The sequence below is a fragment of the Hyla sarda genome, unplaced genomic scaffold (genome assembly GCF_029499605.1).
Source record: "Hyla sarda isolate aHylSar1 unplaced genomic scaffold, aHylSar1.hap1 scaffold_1880, whole genome shotgun sequence".
Taxonomy (NCBI): Eukaryota; Metazoa; Chordata; class Amphibia; order Anura; family Hylidae; genus Hyla; species Hyla sarda.
The window spans coordinates 8,802-23,339 of record NW_026608533.1 but is presented as its reverse complement, the minus strand read 5'-3'; the positions used below and the strand labels follow the sequence as shown (position 1 = coordinate 23,339).

At 42.9% G+C, this 14,538-nt stretch overlaps 1 protein-coding gene across 2 annotated transcripts; it reads left to right on the top strand.

The window, feature by feature from the left end:
* Nucleotides 1–37: 37 nt before the first annotated feature.
* Nucleotides 38–13,496, top strand: LOC130315688 (zinc finger protein 436-like). Of its 2 annotated transcripts, XM_056552762.1 has the most exons (5): nucleotides 38–165; nucleotides 2,691–2,819; nucleotides 2,903–2,967; nucleotides 3,134–3,878; nucleotides 11,465–13,496. In XM_056552762.1, the coding sequence occupies exons 2-5, from the start codon at nucleotides 2,786–2,788 to the stop codon at nucleotides 12,652–12,654; spliced, it is 2,034 nt and encodes a 677-aa protein (XP_056408737.1). In that variant the 5' UTR covers nucleotides 38–165; nucleotides 2,691–2,785; the 3' UTR covers nucleotides 12,655–13,496. The 2 variants fall into 2 exon arrangements, with proteins under 2 accessions (XP_056408737.1, XP_056408738.1); XM_056552763.1 differs by lacking the exon at nucleotides 38–165 and having other exon boundaries at nucleotides 2,604–2,819.
* Nucleotides 13,497–14,538: the final 1,042 nt, after the last annotated feature.

The window sequence follows — 14,538 nt, the reverse complement described above, 5'->3', positions numbered from 1 at the left end:
TACAGAGCAGGTCCTGGTGGGGCAGTCACTGCTGTTGTGTTGTGTGAGGAGATCTCTCAGAGCAGCAGCCCCTGATCATGTGACTCCTCCTCCTCCATGTGACTGATCACATGACGGTGACATCATCGCAGGTCCTGTAAGCACACGGCTCCTCTACAGATACAGGTATGTGTGTGCGGTCACCATCAGATCAGGATTATTGGGGATGTTTATTATTAACCCTTAAGGACACGATGTATATTTACATTCTGTGCCCCATATGGGACTTTGAGGTGAGCTCAGGAGCTATAAGCAGCCAGGACTCACCACTAATGACGCTCATCACCATTAACCCTTTAGATTCCATGATCAAAGTCGATTGCAGGATCTAAAATGAGTAAAATGCAGTTGTTGGGGGGCGGAGTCTAGATCAGCTGAGATGACGGCCGGAGGGCCCCTTACCGTGCTCTGTGCTCAGATCGGTGCTCTAAGTATACAGACACCTCCACAGCCTGTATAAGCCGAGCACCGATAACACTGATCACTATGGCAGAGCGTTATTCAGGGTTTGTAATAGAAGCCCCTCCCCTAATAAGTTTATATCCCATTTTTGTAATAAAATAATGTAGGTGGGCGTGGCTTAGACATGGCGCTGTGCGGTTGTTTTTCTAGGGAGCGCTGTGCCGGCCAGCGGTTGTTTGCCTGATTTCCTGCCTATACTGCCCCCCAGGGATGTCTGGATGGTGAAGGTATCAGGTCACTTACCCGCCCATCCTGTCACCTGGTCAGTCTCTTTTCTCCGGGTATCAGCCACTTCTTCCATACAGGACTATGTAAGCATCAGGTTTTTTATGTTTCTCCCGCGCCCCTATTATTACTTAAGACAGTGTTTCCAAACCAGCGTGCCTCCAGCTGTTGTGAAACTACAACTCCCAGCATGCCCTGACAGCCAAATGCTGTAACAGCTGGAGCCACCCTGCTTGGGAAACACTGACTCCGGTGGTGGCCCAGACCCTGCGTGTGTAACGGTATATGATGCTCGGCCTCTGCTGCAGGTAATAGCAGGTTCTTCCGGGGGGACATATCACAATTCACATAAAATCCTGATGTAATTGTGATGTATATTGTGCCCCCTAGTGGACACATTTCAGTATTCTTCATTGGACAATGTCATATTGAATCCCTCTATTCTTCTCCCTGCTCTGATGAAGACGTTCTGAATACACCGCATCCTCAGAGATTAGGAGAAATGGATTCACAACGTCTTCAGCAGAGCAGGGAGAGCGACCTCAGAAGACCTGGAGGACCAGAGCGCCACCACTGGACGGGAGAGGGGAGTGCGCTCTAGTCTCTTATTTTACAGCCCTCGGACAATGGATTTTTTCTTAAAGAGAAATCTGAAAACTCTTATAATGTCTCCTCATCTAGTGACTGGAGAGGTGACACTACTGGGACATTATACAGTAATGGAGGGGTCTGGTGATGACTGGAGAGGTGACACTGCTGGGACATTATACAGTAATGGAGGGGTCTGGTGATGACTGGAGAGGTGACACTGCTGGGACATTAAACAGTAATGGAGGGGTCTGGTGATGACTGGAGAGGTTACACTGCTGGGACATTATACAGTAATGGAGGGGTCTGGTGATGACTGGAGAGGTGACACTGCTGGGACATTATACAGTAATGGAGGGGTCTGGTGATGACTGAAGAGGTGACACTGCTGGGACATTATACAGTAATGGAGGGGTCTGGTGATGACTGGAGAGGTGACACTGCTGGGACATTATACAGTAATGGAGGGGTCTGGTGATGACTGGAGAGGTGACACTGCTGGGACATTATACAGTAATGGAGGGGTCTGGTGATGACTGGAGAGGTGACACTGCTGGGATATTATACAGTAATGGAGGGGTCTGATGATGACTGGAGAGGTGACACTGCTGGGACATTATACAATAATGGAGGGGTCTGGTGATGACTGGAGAGGTGACACTGCTGGGACATTATACAGTAATGGAGGGTCTGGTGATGACTAGAGAGGTGACACTGCTGGGACATTATACAGTAATGGAGGGGTCTGGTGATGACTGGAGAGGTGACACTGCTGGTGAATTATACAGTAATGGAGGGGTCTGGTGATGACTGGAGAGGTGACACTGCTGGGACATTATACAGTAATGGAGGGGTCTGGTGATGACTGGAGAGGTGACACTGCTGGGACATTATACAGTAATGGAGGGGTCTGGTGATGACTGGAGAGGTGACCCTGCTGGGACATTATACAGTAATGGAGGGGTCTGGTGATGACTGGAGAGGTGACACTGCTGGGAATGCTGGGACATTATACATTAATGGAGGGGTCTGGTGATGACTGGAGAGGTGACACTGCTGGGAATGCTGGGACATTATACAGTAATGGAGGGGTCTGGTGATGACTGGAGAGGTGACACTGCTGGGAATGCTGGGACATTATACAGTAATGGAGGGGTCTGGTGATGACTGGAGAGGTGACACTGCTGGGACATTATACAGTAATGGAGGGGTCTGGTGATGACTGGAGAGGTGACATTGCTGGGAATGCTGGGACATTATACAGTAATGGAGGGGTCTGGTGATGACTGGAGAGGTGACACTGCTGGGAATGCTGGGACATTATACAGTAACACCACTGGAGGGGTCGGGGTGATGACTGTATCATTATGTGTCAGGTTCCTATAAGGTGTCAGGACGTGGCGGTCTATTTCTCCATGGAGGAGTGGGAGTATGTAGAAGGACACAAGGATCAGTGTACAAGGATCAGGTCATGATGGAGGATCAGCAGCCCCTCACATCAGCAGGTAATAGACATGACTATATACACACGTCCTCTCATTATTTGTATGTAAAGAATGAATTCAGTCTCTGTATGTGTTCCCTACAGTCAGATCCAGTAAGAGAACAGCACCAGAGAGGTGTCCCCGTCCTCTTCTTCCACAGGATGATCAGGTAGATGGAGATATTCCCTATGATCTGTAGAAGGGCTGTGAAGCTCTTGTGATCAGTCCCCTCACCCTCCATGACTCCTCATCTCCTGCTCATCTATAACATCCCATGTGACTTCTCCTACTGTCTGATGACTTTTACAATATTTCTTCCATATCTTATGAATCAGGGAGAAGATCCAAACAATATTAATGCTCCAGAGACAGATTTGAGCGATGATGAGCAGTATAAGGAGGAGATTCCTACAGAGAAAGATCTAATCTATATTATTGCTCCAGAGACAGAAGTGAGCGGTGATGAGCAGTATAAGGAGGACATTCCTACAGATAAAGATATGATCTATATTAATGCTACAGACATAAAGGAAGAAGAAGAAACAGATGTGAGCGGTGATGAGCAGTATAAAGAGGACATTCCTACAGAGAAAGACATGATCTATATTAATGCTACAGACATAAAGGAAGAAGAAGAGACAGATGTGAGCCGTGATGAGCAGTATAAGGAGGACATTCCCACAGAGAAAGACCTGATCTATATTAATGCTACAGACATAAAGGAAGAAGAAGAGACAGATGTGAGCCGTGATGAGCAGTATAAGGAGGACATTCCTACAGAGAAAGATCTGATCTATATTAATGCTACAGACATAAAGGAAGAAGAAGAAACAGATGTGAGCGGTGATGAGCAGTATAAAGAGGACATTCCTACAGAGAAAGACCTGATCTATATTAATGCTACAGACATAAAGGAAGAAGAAGAGACAGATGTGAGCCCTGATGAGCAGTATAAGGAGGACATTCTCACAGAGAAAGACCTGATCTATATTAATGCTACAGACATAAAGGAAGAAGAAGAGACAGATATGAGCGGCGATGAGCAGTGTAAGGAGGACATTCCTTCAGGTAACCACCCAGGTGAGTAGTAATCACTAAATGCAGAGAACAGTCACAGATTCTTCTTGTTCACTGGCTGCAGTTATTCTTGGGGGATGTAATGGTGTAACTAGAGGTTTTTTGGGGCTCCAAGGCAAATCTTAGACCACAGGCCCTTCTGTGCGCTCTTACTATAGATTCTACACCTTTTATGCCCCCACACTATTACTTTGCCCCACAGACTGTTCTGTATCTTCTGTTCACCCCTCCCCCCCTACCAGGACCCCCAGAGGAGCCCCCCTGCAGCCATGATCATTACACCCCTGGATGGAAACATTGCTGCTCAGTAGAGACTAGGAGGAAGAGACCTAGATGCCGGACGATCAGTCATGGACCCTATGGGAAGGACATTTCAGCTAAAGCCATGTCAGCAAAGTGAATGTACAGGATATAAAGCTTGAAAATAAGAACAAGTCTTAGCAGTTTAGGCTTCTGGTCGGTAGAGTCTAGTCAGGTGATCAGGTTGGTCTCATTAGGTGAACTGCAGTGATCAGACTCCACCTCTCGGGAAATGTAGGCAGGATGAGAAAACCATTTATGTTCTGTGGCTTAAAGGGGTACTCTGAAGGGGGGGGGAAAAAGTCCAAATCAACTGATGCCAGAAAGTTATACAGGTACACAAAACAAGAAAAAGGGCTACCACAGTAATGTACTGCACACCCAAAAAGAATAAATGGAAGTTAATAATACTACAAACACATCAAGTTTATTAAATCTCCATCACATACAAAAAAAACAAGCTAAAAACCACATAAAAGATGTCCTGTGAAAGGGACACCAAGACAAAACACTGGAGGGGGCCAGACGCTCTCCCTCCTGGAGCATGGATGAAAACAGTACAATAAATACAAGTGACCATAGACAGGGAATAGGTAAACACACATATACATGAATAATTGTACAAAAACTCCCTAAGATCCCCAGCTGCCGACTAATACAAACATATTACACCAAGTAGCTAAAGTAGTTCTAGGCAGATACTAGCAGAGTGAATATAAAGTGCATCCAAATGGAGTATAAGAAAAGACCTGTGTCCTAATGGCAAATGCATCAGAAAATTTGGGGTATGAAATGGTCCATGCTCCACCGAGCCCCAAGCGTTCCGTTGCTAAGGGCAACTTCCCACCTTATGTGTAGAAATGAGCCACAGCTGGTGGACCGCAATGCACGCTGTCCCTCCCCCATGCTCTCATTGGAGGAAGTCCGGCGTCAGTAAGTACTTCCTGTCAGGTCATGTGGCCCTGAAATCCTAACTTTATTAGAATAATGAATGAAAACCACATATATGAAGAACCAAGAATAATACATTTAGCCCTTCAGAAACAAGAAAAAGTCTAAAGGAAAAGAAGCATCTATGTTCTAACCGTGTCACGTGTCCGGAAGTGTTCACCACTTGTAGTGCTGCCGACGAGTGTCCAATACACTACACATGCGCTACGACTAGTATGGATTCTCATTAAAAAATACACTGTGCGCATGCGTTAGAACTTGTATAGATTCCAAGTTGATGGTCCACAATGCGCAGACGCTAATTCACCGGTCTCTGTGCCTGCGGGATACCACCGGCACCCATGGTGACCCAATGATACCGTGCACGTGCAGTACCGCCGATAGAATACACATATGTGGAGGATCGCGGAGTCGCGCAGTCTGGGCACAGTGTATTTTTTTTATGGGAATCCATACTAGTCGTAGCGCATGTGTAGTGTATTGGACACTCGTCGGCAGCACTACAAGTGGTGAACACTTCCGGAAACGTGACACGGTTAGAACATAGATGCTTCTTTTCCTTTAGACTTTTTCTTGTTTCTGAAGGGCTAAATGTATTATTCTTGGTTCTTCATATATGTGGTTTTCATTCATTATTCTAATAAAGTTATTATTTCAGGGCCACATGACCTGACAGGAAGTACTTACTGACGCCAGACTTCCTCCAATGAGAGCATGGGGGAGGGACGGCGTGCATTGCGGTCCACCAGCTGTGGCTCATTTCTACACATAAGGTGGGAAGTTGCTCTTAGCAACGGAACGCGTGGGACTCGGTGGAGCATGGACCATTTCATACCCCAAATTTTCTGATGCATTTGCCATTAGGACACAGGTCTTTTCTTATACTCCATTTGGATGCACTTTATATTCACTCTGCTAGTATCTGCCTAGAACTACTTTAGCTACTTGGTGTAATATGTTTGTATTAGTCGGCAGCTGGGGATCTTAGGGAGTTTTTGTGCAATTATTCATGTATATGTGTGTTTACCTATTCCCTGTCTATGGTCACTTGTATTTATTGTACTGTTTTCATCCATGCTCCAGGAGGGAGAGCGTCTGGCCCCCTCCAGTGTTTTGTCTTGGTGTCCCTTTCACAGGACATCTTTTATGTGGTTTTAGCTTGTTGTTGTTTTTTTGTATGTGATGGAGATTTAATAAACCTGATGTGTTTATAGTATTATTGACTTCCATTTATTCTTTTTGGGTGTGCAGTACATTACTGTGGTAGCCCTTTTTCTTGTTTTGTGTACTTGTGTTTTGCCCGCTGTGTGCTCCCCAGTTTTGACTTACATTTAGCTGAGCCCCCCCCCCACACCCATAGTTTAGAAAGTTATACAGATCTGTAAATTAGTTTAATTTAAAAATCTTAACCCTTCCAATACTTATCAGCTGATGTATGCTTCAGAGGAAGTTGTGTAGTTCTTTTAGTCGGACTGCAGTGCTCTCTGCTGACACATCTGTCCATGTCAGGAACTGTCCAGAGCAGGAGAGGTTTGCTATGGGGATTTGTTCCTACTCTAGACAGTTCCTGACCCGGACTGAAGTGTCAGCAGAGATAAGTACTGGAAGGGTTAAATATACACTGCAGGGAGCTTAGTGGAGCTGATCGGGATCATCACGGGGAAATCGCGATGTCCCGATCAGCTGAGAGGATGGTGGGAGGGCCCTTAACTGCCTCCTCCCCATCCGATCGGTTCTCCAAGGCTCCAGTCCACCATGTCAGGCTGGAGTAATGGAGTACTGATAACACTGATCAATGCTATGCTGCAGTATTGTTCAGTGTATGTAATCAAGGATTGTATGTAATAGTCCCCTATGATTTAACCCCTTCCCTAATAGAAGTTTGAATCACCCCCTTTTCCCATATAAAAAAATTAACAAAAAATAAACATATGTGGTTTTGTCGCATGTGTAAATGTCAGAACTATAAAAAATTTAACGTTTTCTAAACCGCACGGTCAAAATACCAAAGTCCAGAATTGCGCATATTTGGTCACTTTGTATACCCTAAAAAAATGTATAAAAAGTCCAATAAAAAACATAAAAATGGTAAAGATAAAAACTTCAGATCACAGTGCAAAAAATGACCCTCACACATCCCTGTATACGGAAAGATAATAAAGTTATGGGGGTCAGAAGAGGACAATTTTAACCCCTTAACCCGATAACAGCCATGGACGTCTATACTCGTCCATGCGCCGTTACCGGGGTACGACGCGGGCTCCCGACTCGAGCCCGCGTCATACCGGCCGGCCCTTAGCTGATTCCTGTAGCTGGGGGCCGGCGTCAATAGCCGACATGCTGCGATCGCCTCGGCTGGCTATTAACTCTTTAGATCGCCGCTGTCAAAAGGTACCTGTAAAGGTACCTGTAAACGCTACCTGGGGGTCCAGTGGGGTGGATCGCCCCTCCGCGGCGCGATCGCGGGGGGGGCGATCCACTTAGCCTGAGGGCTTACCTTTCCGTTGCTGCCGGCTCCTGCACTCTGAATGATAAAGCCTCGCAGGACCAGGCTTTATCAATCGAGCGCAGAGCACACAGATCAATGGGGTTCTATGAAACCCCATTGATCTGTATGAGGAATCAAATGATTCCTCCTAAAAGTCCCCTAAGAGGACTAAAGGTGTAAAAACAAAAAAAAAAAAAAGAAAGTTAAAAAACACACACAGTAACCCCTTCCTTATTAAAAGTTCAAATCACCCTCGTTTTTCCTAAATTCCATATAAAAAATATATAAACATAATAAAAATAAACATATGTGGTATCACCGCGTGTGTAAATGTCCGAAGTATAAAAATATATCCTTAATTAAACCACACGGTCAATGGCGTATGCGCAAAAAAAATTCCAAAGTCCAAAATAGCGTATTTTTGGGCACTTTTACACTATAAAAAATTTTATAAAAAGCGATCAAAAAGTCTGATCAAAACAATGGTACCATTTAAAACTTCAGATCACGGCGCAAAAAATGAACCCTCATAGAGGACAATTTTAAATGTATTAATTTTTGTGCATGTAGTTATGATTTTTTCCAAAAGTACGACAAAATCAAACCTATATAAGTAGGGGATCATTTTAATCGTATGGACCTACAGAATAAAGAGAAGGTGTCATTTTTACCGAAAAGTGCACTGTGTAGAAACGGAAACCCCCCAAAGATACAAAATTGTGTTTTTTCTTCAGTTTTGTTACACAATTATTTTTTTCCCCGTTTCGCTGTAGATTTTTGGGTAAAATATTATTACATAGTAGATTTGGTGGCACAAAAAATAAGCCATCATATAGATTTTTAGGGGCAAAATTGAAAGGGTTATGATTTTTAAAAGGTAAGGAGGAAAAAACAAAAGTGCAAAAACAGAAAAACGCTTGGTCCTTAAGGGGTTAAGGACCGAGCGTTTTTCCGTTTTGGCACTTTCGTTTTTTGCTCCTTAAATTTTAAAAATCATAACCCTTTAAATTTTGCACCTAAAAATCCATATTATGGCTTATTTTTTGTGCCACCAAATCTACTTTGTAATGACATCAGTCATTTTACCCAAAAATCTACAGCGAAATGGAAACCCCGCCATTTTGTAACTTTTGGGGGCTTGCGTTTCTACACAGTAAATTTTTCGGTAAAAATGACACCTTATCATTATTCTGTAGGTCCATACGATTATAATGATCCCCTACTTATATAGGATGGATATTGTCTTACTTTTGGAAAAAATCATAACTACATGCAGGGAAATGTATACATTTAAAATTGTCATCTTCTGACCCCTATAGCTTTTTTATTTTTCCGGGTACGGGCCGGAATGAGGGCTCATTTTTTTGTGCCATGATCTGAAGTTTTTATCGCTAACATTTTTGTATTGATCTGACGTTTTGATCGCTTTTTATTCATTTTTTCATGATATAAAAAGTGACCAAAAATACAGAATTTTGGACGTTGGAATTTTTTTGCGCGTACGCCATTGACCGTGCGGTTTAATTAACGATATATTTTTATAGTTTGTGCATTTACGCATGTGGCGATACCACATATTTTTATTTACACAGGTTATTTTTATGGGAAAAAGGGGGTGATTCAAACTTTTATTAGGGAAAGGGTTAAATGATCTTAATTAACTTTTTTTTTTCACTTTTTTTTTGCAGTGTTATAGCTCCCATAGGGACCTATAACACTGCACACACTGATCTCTTATACTGATCATTGTTATCCCATAGGGACCTATAACACTGCACACACTGATCTCTTATACTGATCATTGTTATCCCATAGGGACCTATAACACTGCACACACTGATCTCTTCTACTGATCATTGGTATCCCATAGGGACCTATAACACTGCACACACTGATCTCTTATACTGATCATTGTTATCCCATAGGGACCTATAACACTGCACACACTGATCTCTTCTACTGATCATTGGTATCCCATAGGGACCTATAACACTGCACACACTGATCTCTTATACTGATCATTGTTATCCCATAGGGACCTATAACACTGCACACACTGATCTCTTATACTGATCATTGTTATCCCATAGGGACCTATAACACTGCACACACTGATCTCTTCTACTGATCATTGGTATCCCATAGGGACCTATAACACTGCACACACTGATCTTTTACATTGATCATTGTTATCCCATAGGAGACTATAACACTGCACACACTGATCTTTTACATTGATCATTGTTATCCCATAGGGACCTATAACACTGCACACACTGATCTTTTACATTGATCATTGTTATCCCATAGGGGACTATAGCACTGCACACACTGATATTTTACATTGATCATTGTTATCCCATAGGAGACTATAACACTGCACACACTGATCTCTTATACTGATCATTGTTATCCCATAGGAGACTATAACACTACACACACTGATCTCTTACACTGATCATTGTTATCCCATAGGAGACTATAACACTGCACACACTGATCTCTTATACTGATCATTGTTATCCCATAGGAGACTATAACACTACACACACTGATCTCTTACACTGATCATTGTTATCCCATAGGAGACTATAACACTGCACACACTGATCTCTTATACTGATCATTGTTATCCCATAGGAGACTATAACACTGCACACACTGATCATTGTTATCCCAGAGGGGGCTATATAACTGCACACACTGATCTTTTACATTGATCATTGTTATCCCATAGAGGACTATAAGACTGCACACACTGATCTTTACACTGATCACTTGCCATGTATTAACATTGCACTGATCAGTGTTATCGGCGGTTGATTGCTCAAGCCTGGATTTCAGGCTTGGCGCAATCAATCGACCATCAGACGCACAGAAGGCAGGTAAGCCACCCTCCTGCTACATCCAAGCTGATCGGGACATCGCGATTTTATCGCGATGGTCTCAATCAGCCCGACTGAGATGCCGGGATGATTTACTTTCACTTTTAGAAGCGGCGATCAACTTTGATCGCCGCGTCTAAAGTGTTAATGCCGGACATCTGCCGGAACGGCGATATCCGGCATTAGCCACGGGTCCTGGCTGATGATCGCAGCTGGGACTGTGCAGCTATGATGCGCGCTCACCTCATGAGCGCGCATCATAGCTGGGGACCCGCATATTGACCTTTTATAAACGTCAATATGCAGGAAGAGGTTAAACATGCAAAGAAGTAAAACAAATCAAACCTATATAAGTTGGGTGTCCTTATACCATATGGACCTATAGAATAAAGGTAAGGTGTCATTGTTACCGAAAAGTGCTCTGCGCAGAAACGAAAGCCCCCGAATGTTACAAAATAGTGGGTTTAAAAAAAAAATTTGCCTCACAAATAATTTTTTATTTTTGGTTTGACGTAGATTTTGTGGTGAAATGATTGATGTCATTACAAAGTAAAATTAGTAGCGCAAAAAACAGCAACAACCTCATATGGGTCTGTAGGTAGAAAACTGAAAGCGTTCTGATTTTTAGAAGGTGAGGTGGAAGAAACGAAAGTGAAAAAAACCTTTAAAAGTCCTTAAGGGGTTAAAGCATTTTTTTTAATTAAAGCATAAGGAAAACTCTACAAGATGATACTGACCTGATGGATAAGTATAACGTCAGTTGTGACATCACGTTATATAGTAGGTGATGAAAAAATCTCAAATTTGCAGAATTTCATTTTATTTCAATTGAATTTCATCCCACAATTTGTTTTCTATTTCACAGTAAAATTGGTCCCACAAAAAACAAACTCTCATGTGACTCTAGATGGAAAAATGTAAATAAGGTTAATACTCAATTATATAATCTGTGTTATTCTCTGCAGATTCTTGTAGCAGGAGATCAGAGGAGAATCTTATATCTTCAGATTATAAAGCAGATGATGATATCACACAAGATACATATGAAGAACATTCCATTATCCCAGATACACCCTCAGCCCTTCACAGCCAAGATCTGTCATCTCATCCTTATATACAGGTCCTGTCTTCTCACTCATCACAGGATGTTCAGCAAAATAAAGGTCACAGAAGGGGTGTTGGACATCAACGAGCTCATACAGGAAAGAAACCATATTCTTGCTCAGAATGTGGGAAATGTTTTACTGACAAATCACATCTTGTTCAACATAAAATAACTCACACAGGGGAGAAGCCATTTTCATGTTCAGAATGTGGAAAATGTTTTACTGAAAAATCAAGTCTTGTTAAACATCAAAGAACTCACACAGGGGAGAAGCCATTTTCATGTTCAGAATGTGGAAAATGTTTTACTGAAAAATCAAGTCTTGTTCAACATCAAAGAACTCACACAGGGGTGAAGCCATTTTCATGTTCACAATGTGGGAACTGCTTTACTAAGAAATCAAATCTTGTTCAACATAAAAGAACTCACACAGGGGAGAAGCCCTTTTCATGCTCAGAATGTGGGAAACGTTTTTCTTGCAAGTCAGATGTTACGCGACATCAAAGAACTCACACAGGGGAGAAACCATTTTCATGTTCAGAATGTGGGAAATGTTTTACTGATAAATCAAATCTTGTTCAACATAAAAGAACTCACACAGGGGAGAAGCTATTTTCATGCTCAGAATGTGGGAAACGTTTTACTTGCAAATCAGATGTTACTCGACATCAAAGAACTCACACAGGGGATAAACCATTTTCATGTTCAGAATGTGGGAAATGCTTTCCTCATCATACAAGTCTTTATAAGCATAAAATAACTCACACAGGAGAGAAGCCATTTTCATGTTCAGAATGTGGGAAATGCTTTCCTCATCATTCAAGTCTTTATAGGCATAAAAGCACTCACACAGGGGAGAAGCCATTTTCATGTGCAGAATGTGGGAAATGTTTTACTCAGAAATCAAATCTTCTTCAGCATCAAAGAACTCACACTGGGGAGAAGCAATTTTCATGTTCAGAATGTGGGAAATGCTTTACTCATCATACAAGTCTTTATAAGCATAAAAGAACTCACACAGGGGAGAAGCCAATTCAGAGAAATAAATGATGCAGATTTCACATCTATATATTCACCATGTACATAGGATATCTGACATTTATACATATATCATATACTGCATCTCCAAACTTGTTCCCAATTGATAATAAAAGTTTTCTATTAGAACGTAGTCACCGATCCAGCGATGTCATCACTATAGTTTACATGGTAGGAGAAGAGTGTGGTATATGGTTGTGATATTCACTGCTCCTCATAGAGAAGACCCAACAGGCATAATCCATGGGGAGCTGCTACTGGAGACCCAAACACCTCACAGAGAAGGGACTTATTCCAGTGATGAAGAATTCCAGGACGGTCCGGGCTTCACCTGCTGAGACCCTTTTAGAAAGGTTGTGTTATCCCGATCCTAGCTGATCATGTGGCGTCTGATCACTGGACACCTCACTCTGTGCTCGGCTGTTTCTGCAGCTCCCATAGTAAATGTACCTCCTCCCTACCTGGGGACACTGGGGTCCCTGTTATTGAGATACTGGGGATAGATGACACAACCCCCTCTCCACCCCGTGATGTACTTTTATGTCCTGGGCGGGATTACTTTCCCGACTGTCTTGGCAGTGTAACCCTATGTATGCCGCAGTCAGTACTGATTGTGGCATCTATAGGGTTAAACTGTCTTGCTCCCCCAGTCATGGCCTCCAGGTCTACCAGGCGCTGTTGCCTATGAGGCCCGACCTCGGTAACACTGACAGTTATACTGCGCTGTAGTACAGATGTATGGTGGTGTAGTATAACAGCAATTACACGAAAGCAGCTTCAGGTCCTAAATAAAAACGTATGGTCCCTGTCCCAATAAAGCCGTATATTATTACAAAAAAACTCCAAAACATACATAGCAGGTATTCTTTGTACTAACTTGTACTTTAAAGGGGTACTCCTCCCCTAGACATCTTATTCTCTATCCATAGGAGAAGGGATAAGATGTCTGATCGCGGGGGTCCTCCTGCTGCACCCGGTGTCACAGCCACGCCCCTCAATGCAAGTCTATGGGAGGGGGCATCACGCCCCCTCCCATAGACTTGCATTGAGGGGGCGTGGCCGTGACGTCACGAGCCTCCGCCCTGCATCGCCAGTCATCCGGCACGGAGCGAATTATCCAATAGATCTTTAGCAGGCATACTGTGTGAGTTCAGAGGGATTATTGAGAATGAAGATTATAGATGTTTTCTATGGAATACTAGGTGAATGGTAGAATGGAATGTCCATAGACTATAATGGGAAGAACATTTTATTTGGAGCCTAAACCATTTAACATATCAAATTATCTTTTACCACAAGTGTCCCCAGACAGAGCAGCACAGTGTAAAATGGAAATGACCTGGGATTATAGCTGTTTATTATAGAATGCAAAGGTGAATGACACAATGGAATGTCCATAGACTATAATGGGAAGGAAATATGATTTCATTTACATGTAAATCAGTGATATTTAGGAAATTAAACGTTACCACATGTGTCCCCAGGCAGAGTAGCACATTGTAAGATTAAAATTACCTGGTATTATAGCTGTTTATTATAGAATTCAAAGGTGAATGACTAAATGGAATGTCCATAGACTATAATGAGAAGAAGATTTTTATTTAAAGTATGAACCATTTAACATACCAAATACATCTTAAGGTTACAGTCCCACATACCACTAACGCAGCCTATTTCACGCTGCGCTAAATCTGCTGCATTATCCCCGATCACCATACACATAGGGCTTTCTGGCGGCAGCTCTGTGTGTGCAGTGAGTTTGGGTAAGCGGTATGTGGGACCGTACCCTTAACCTCTTAAGGATGCAGGCCGTACCTGTATGCCCTGTGTCCGCTCCCGGTCTATAACGCGGGGTTACGCCGTGACCCCGCATCATAGTAGGTCGGTCCCGGCGTC

Coding starts and splice junctions, on each gene's coding strand:
- LOC130315688 (XM_056552762.1), top strand. CDS start 2,786: ATGATGGAGGATCAGCAGCCCCTCACATCAGCAG. Junction 2,968..3,133: donor TTCTTCCACAGGATGATCAG/GTAGATGGAGAT, acceptor CTTATGAATCAG/GGAGAAGATCCAAACAATAT. Junction 3,879..11,464: donor TCCTTCAGGTAACCACCCAG/GTGAGTAGTAAT, acceptor TATTCTCTGCAG/ATTCTTGTAGCAGGAGATCA.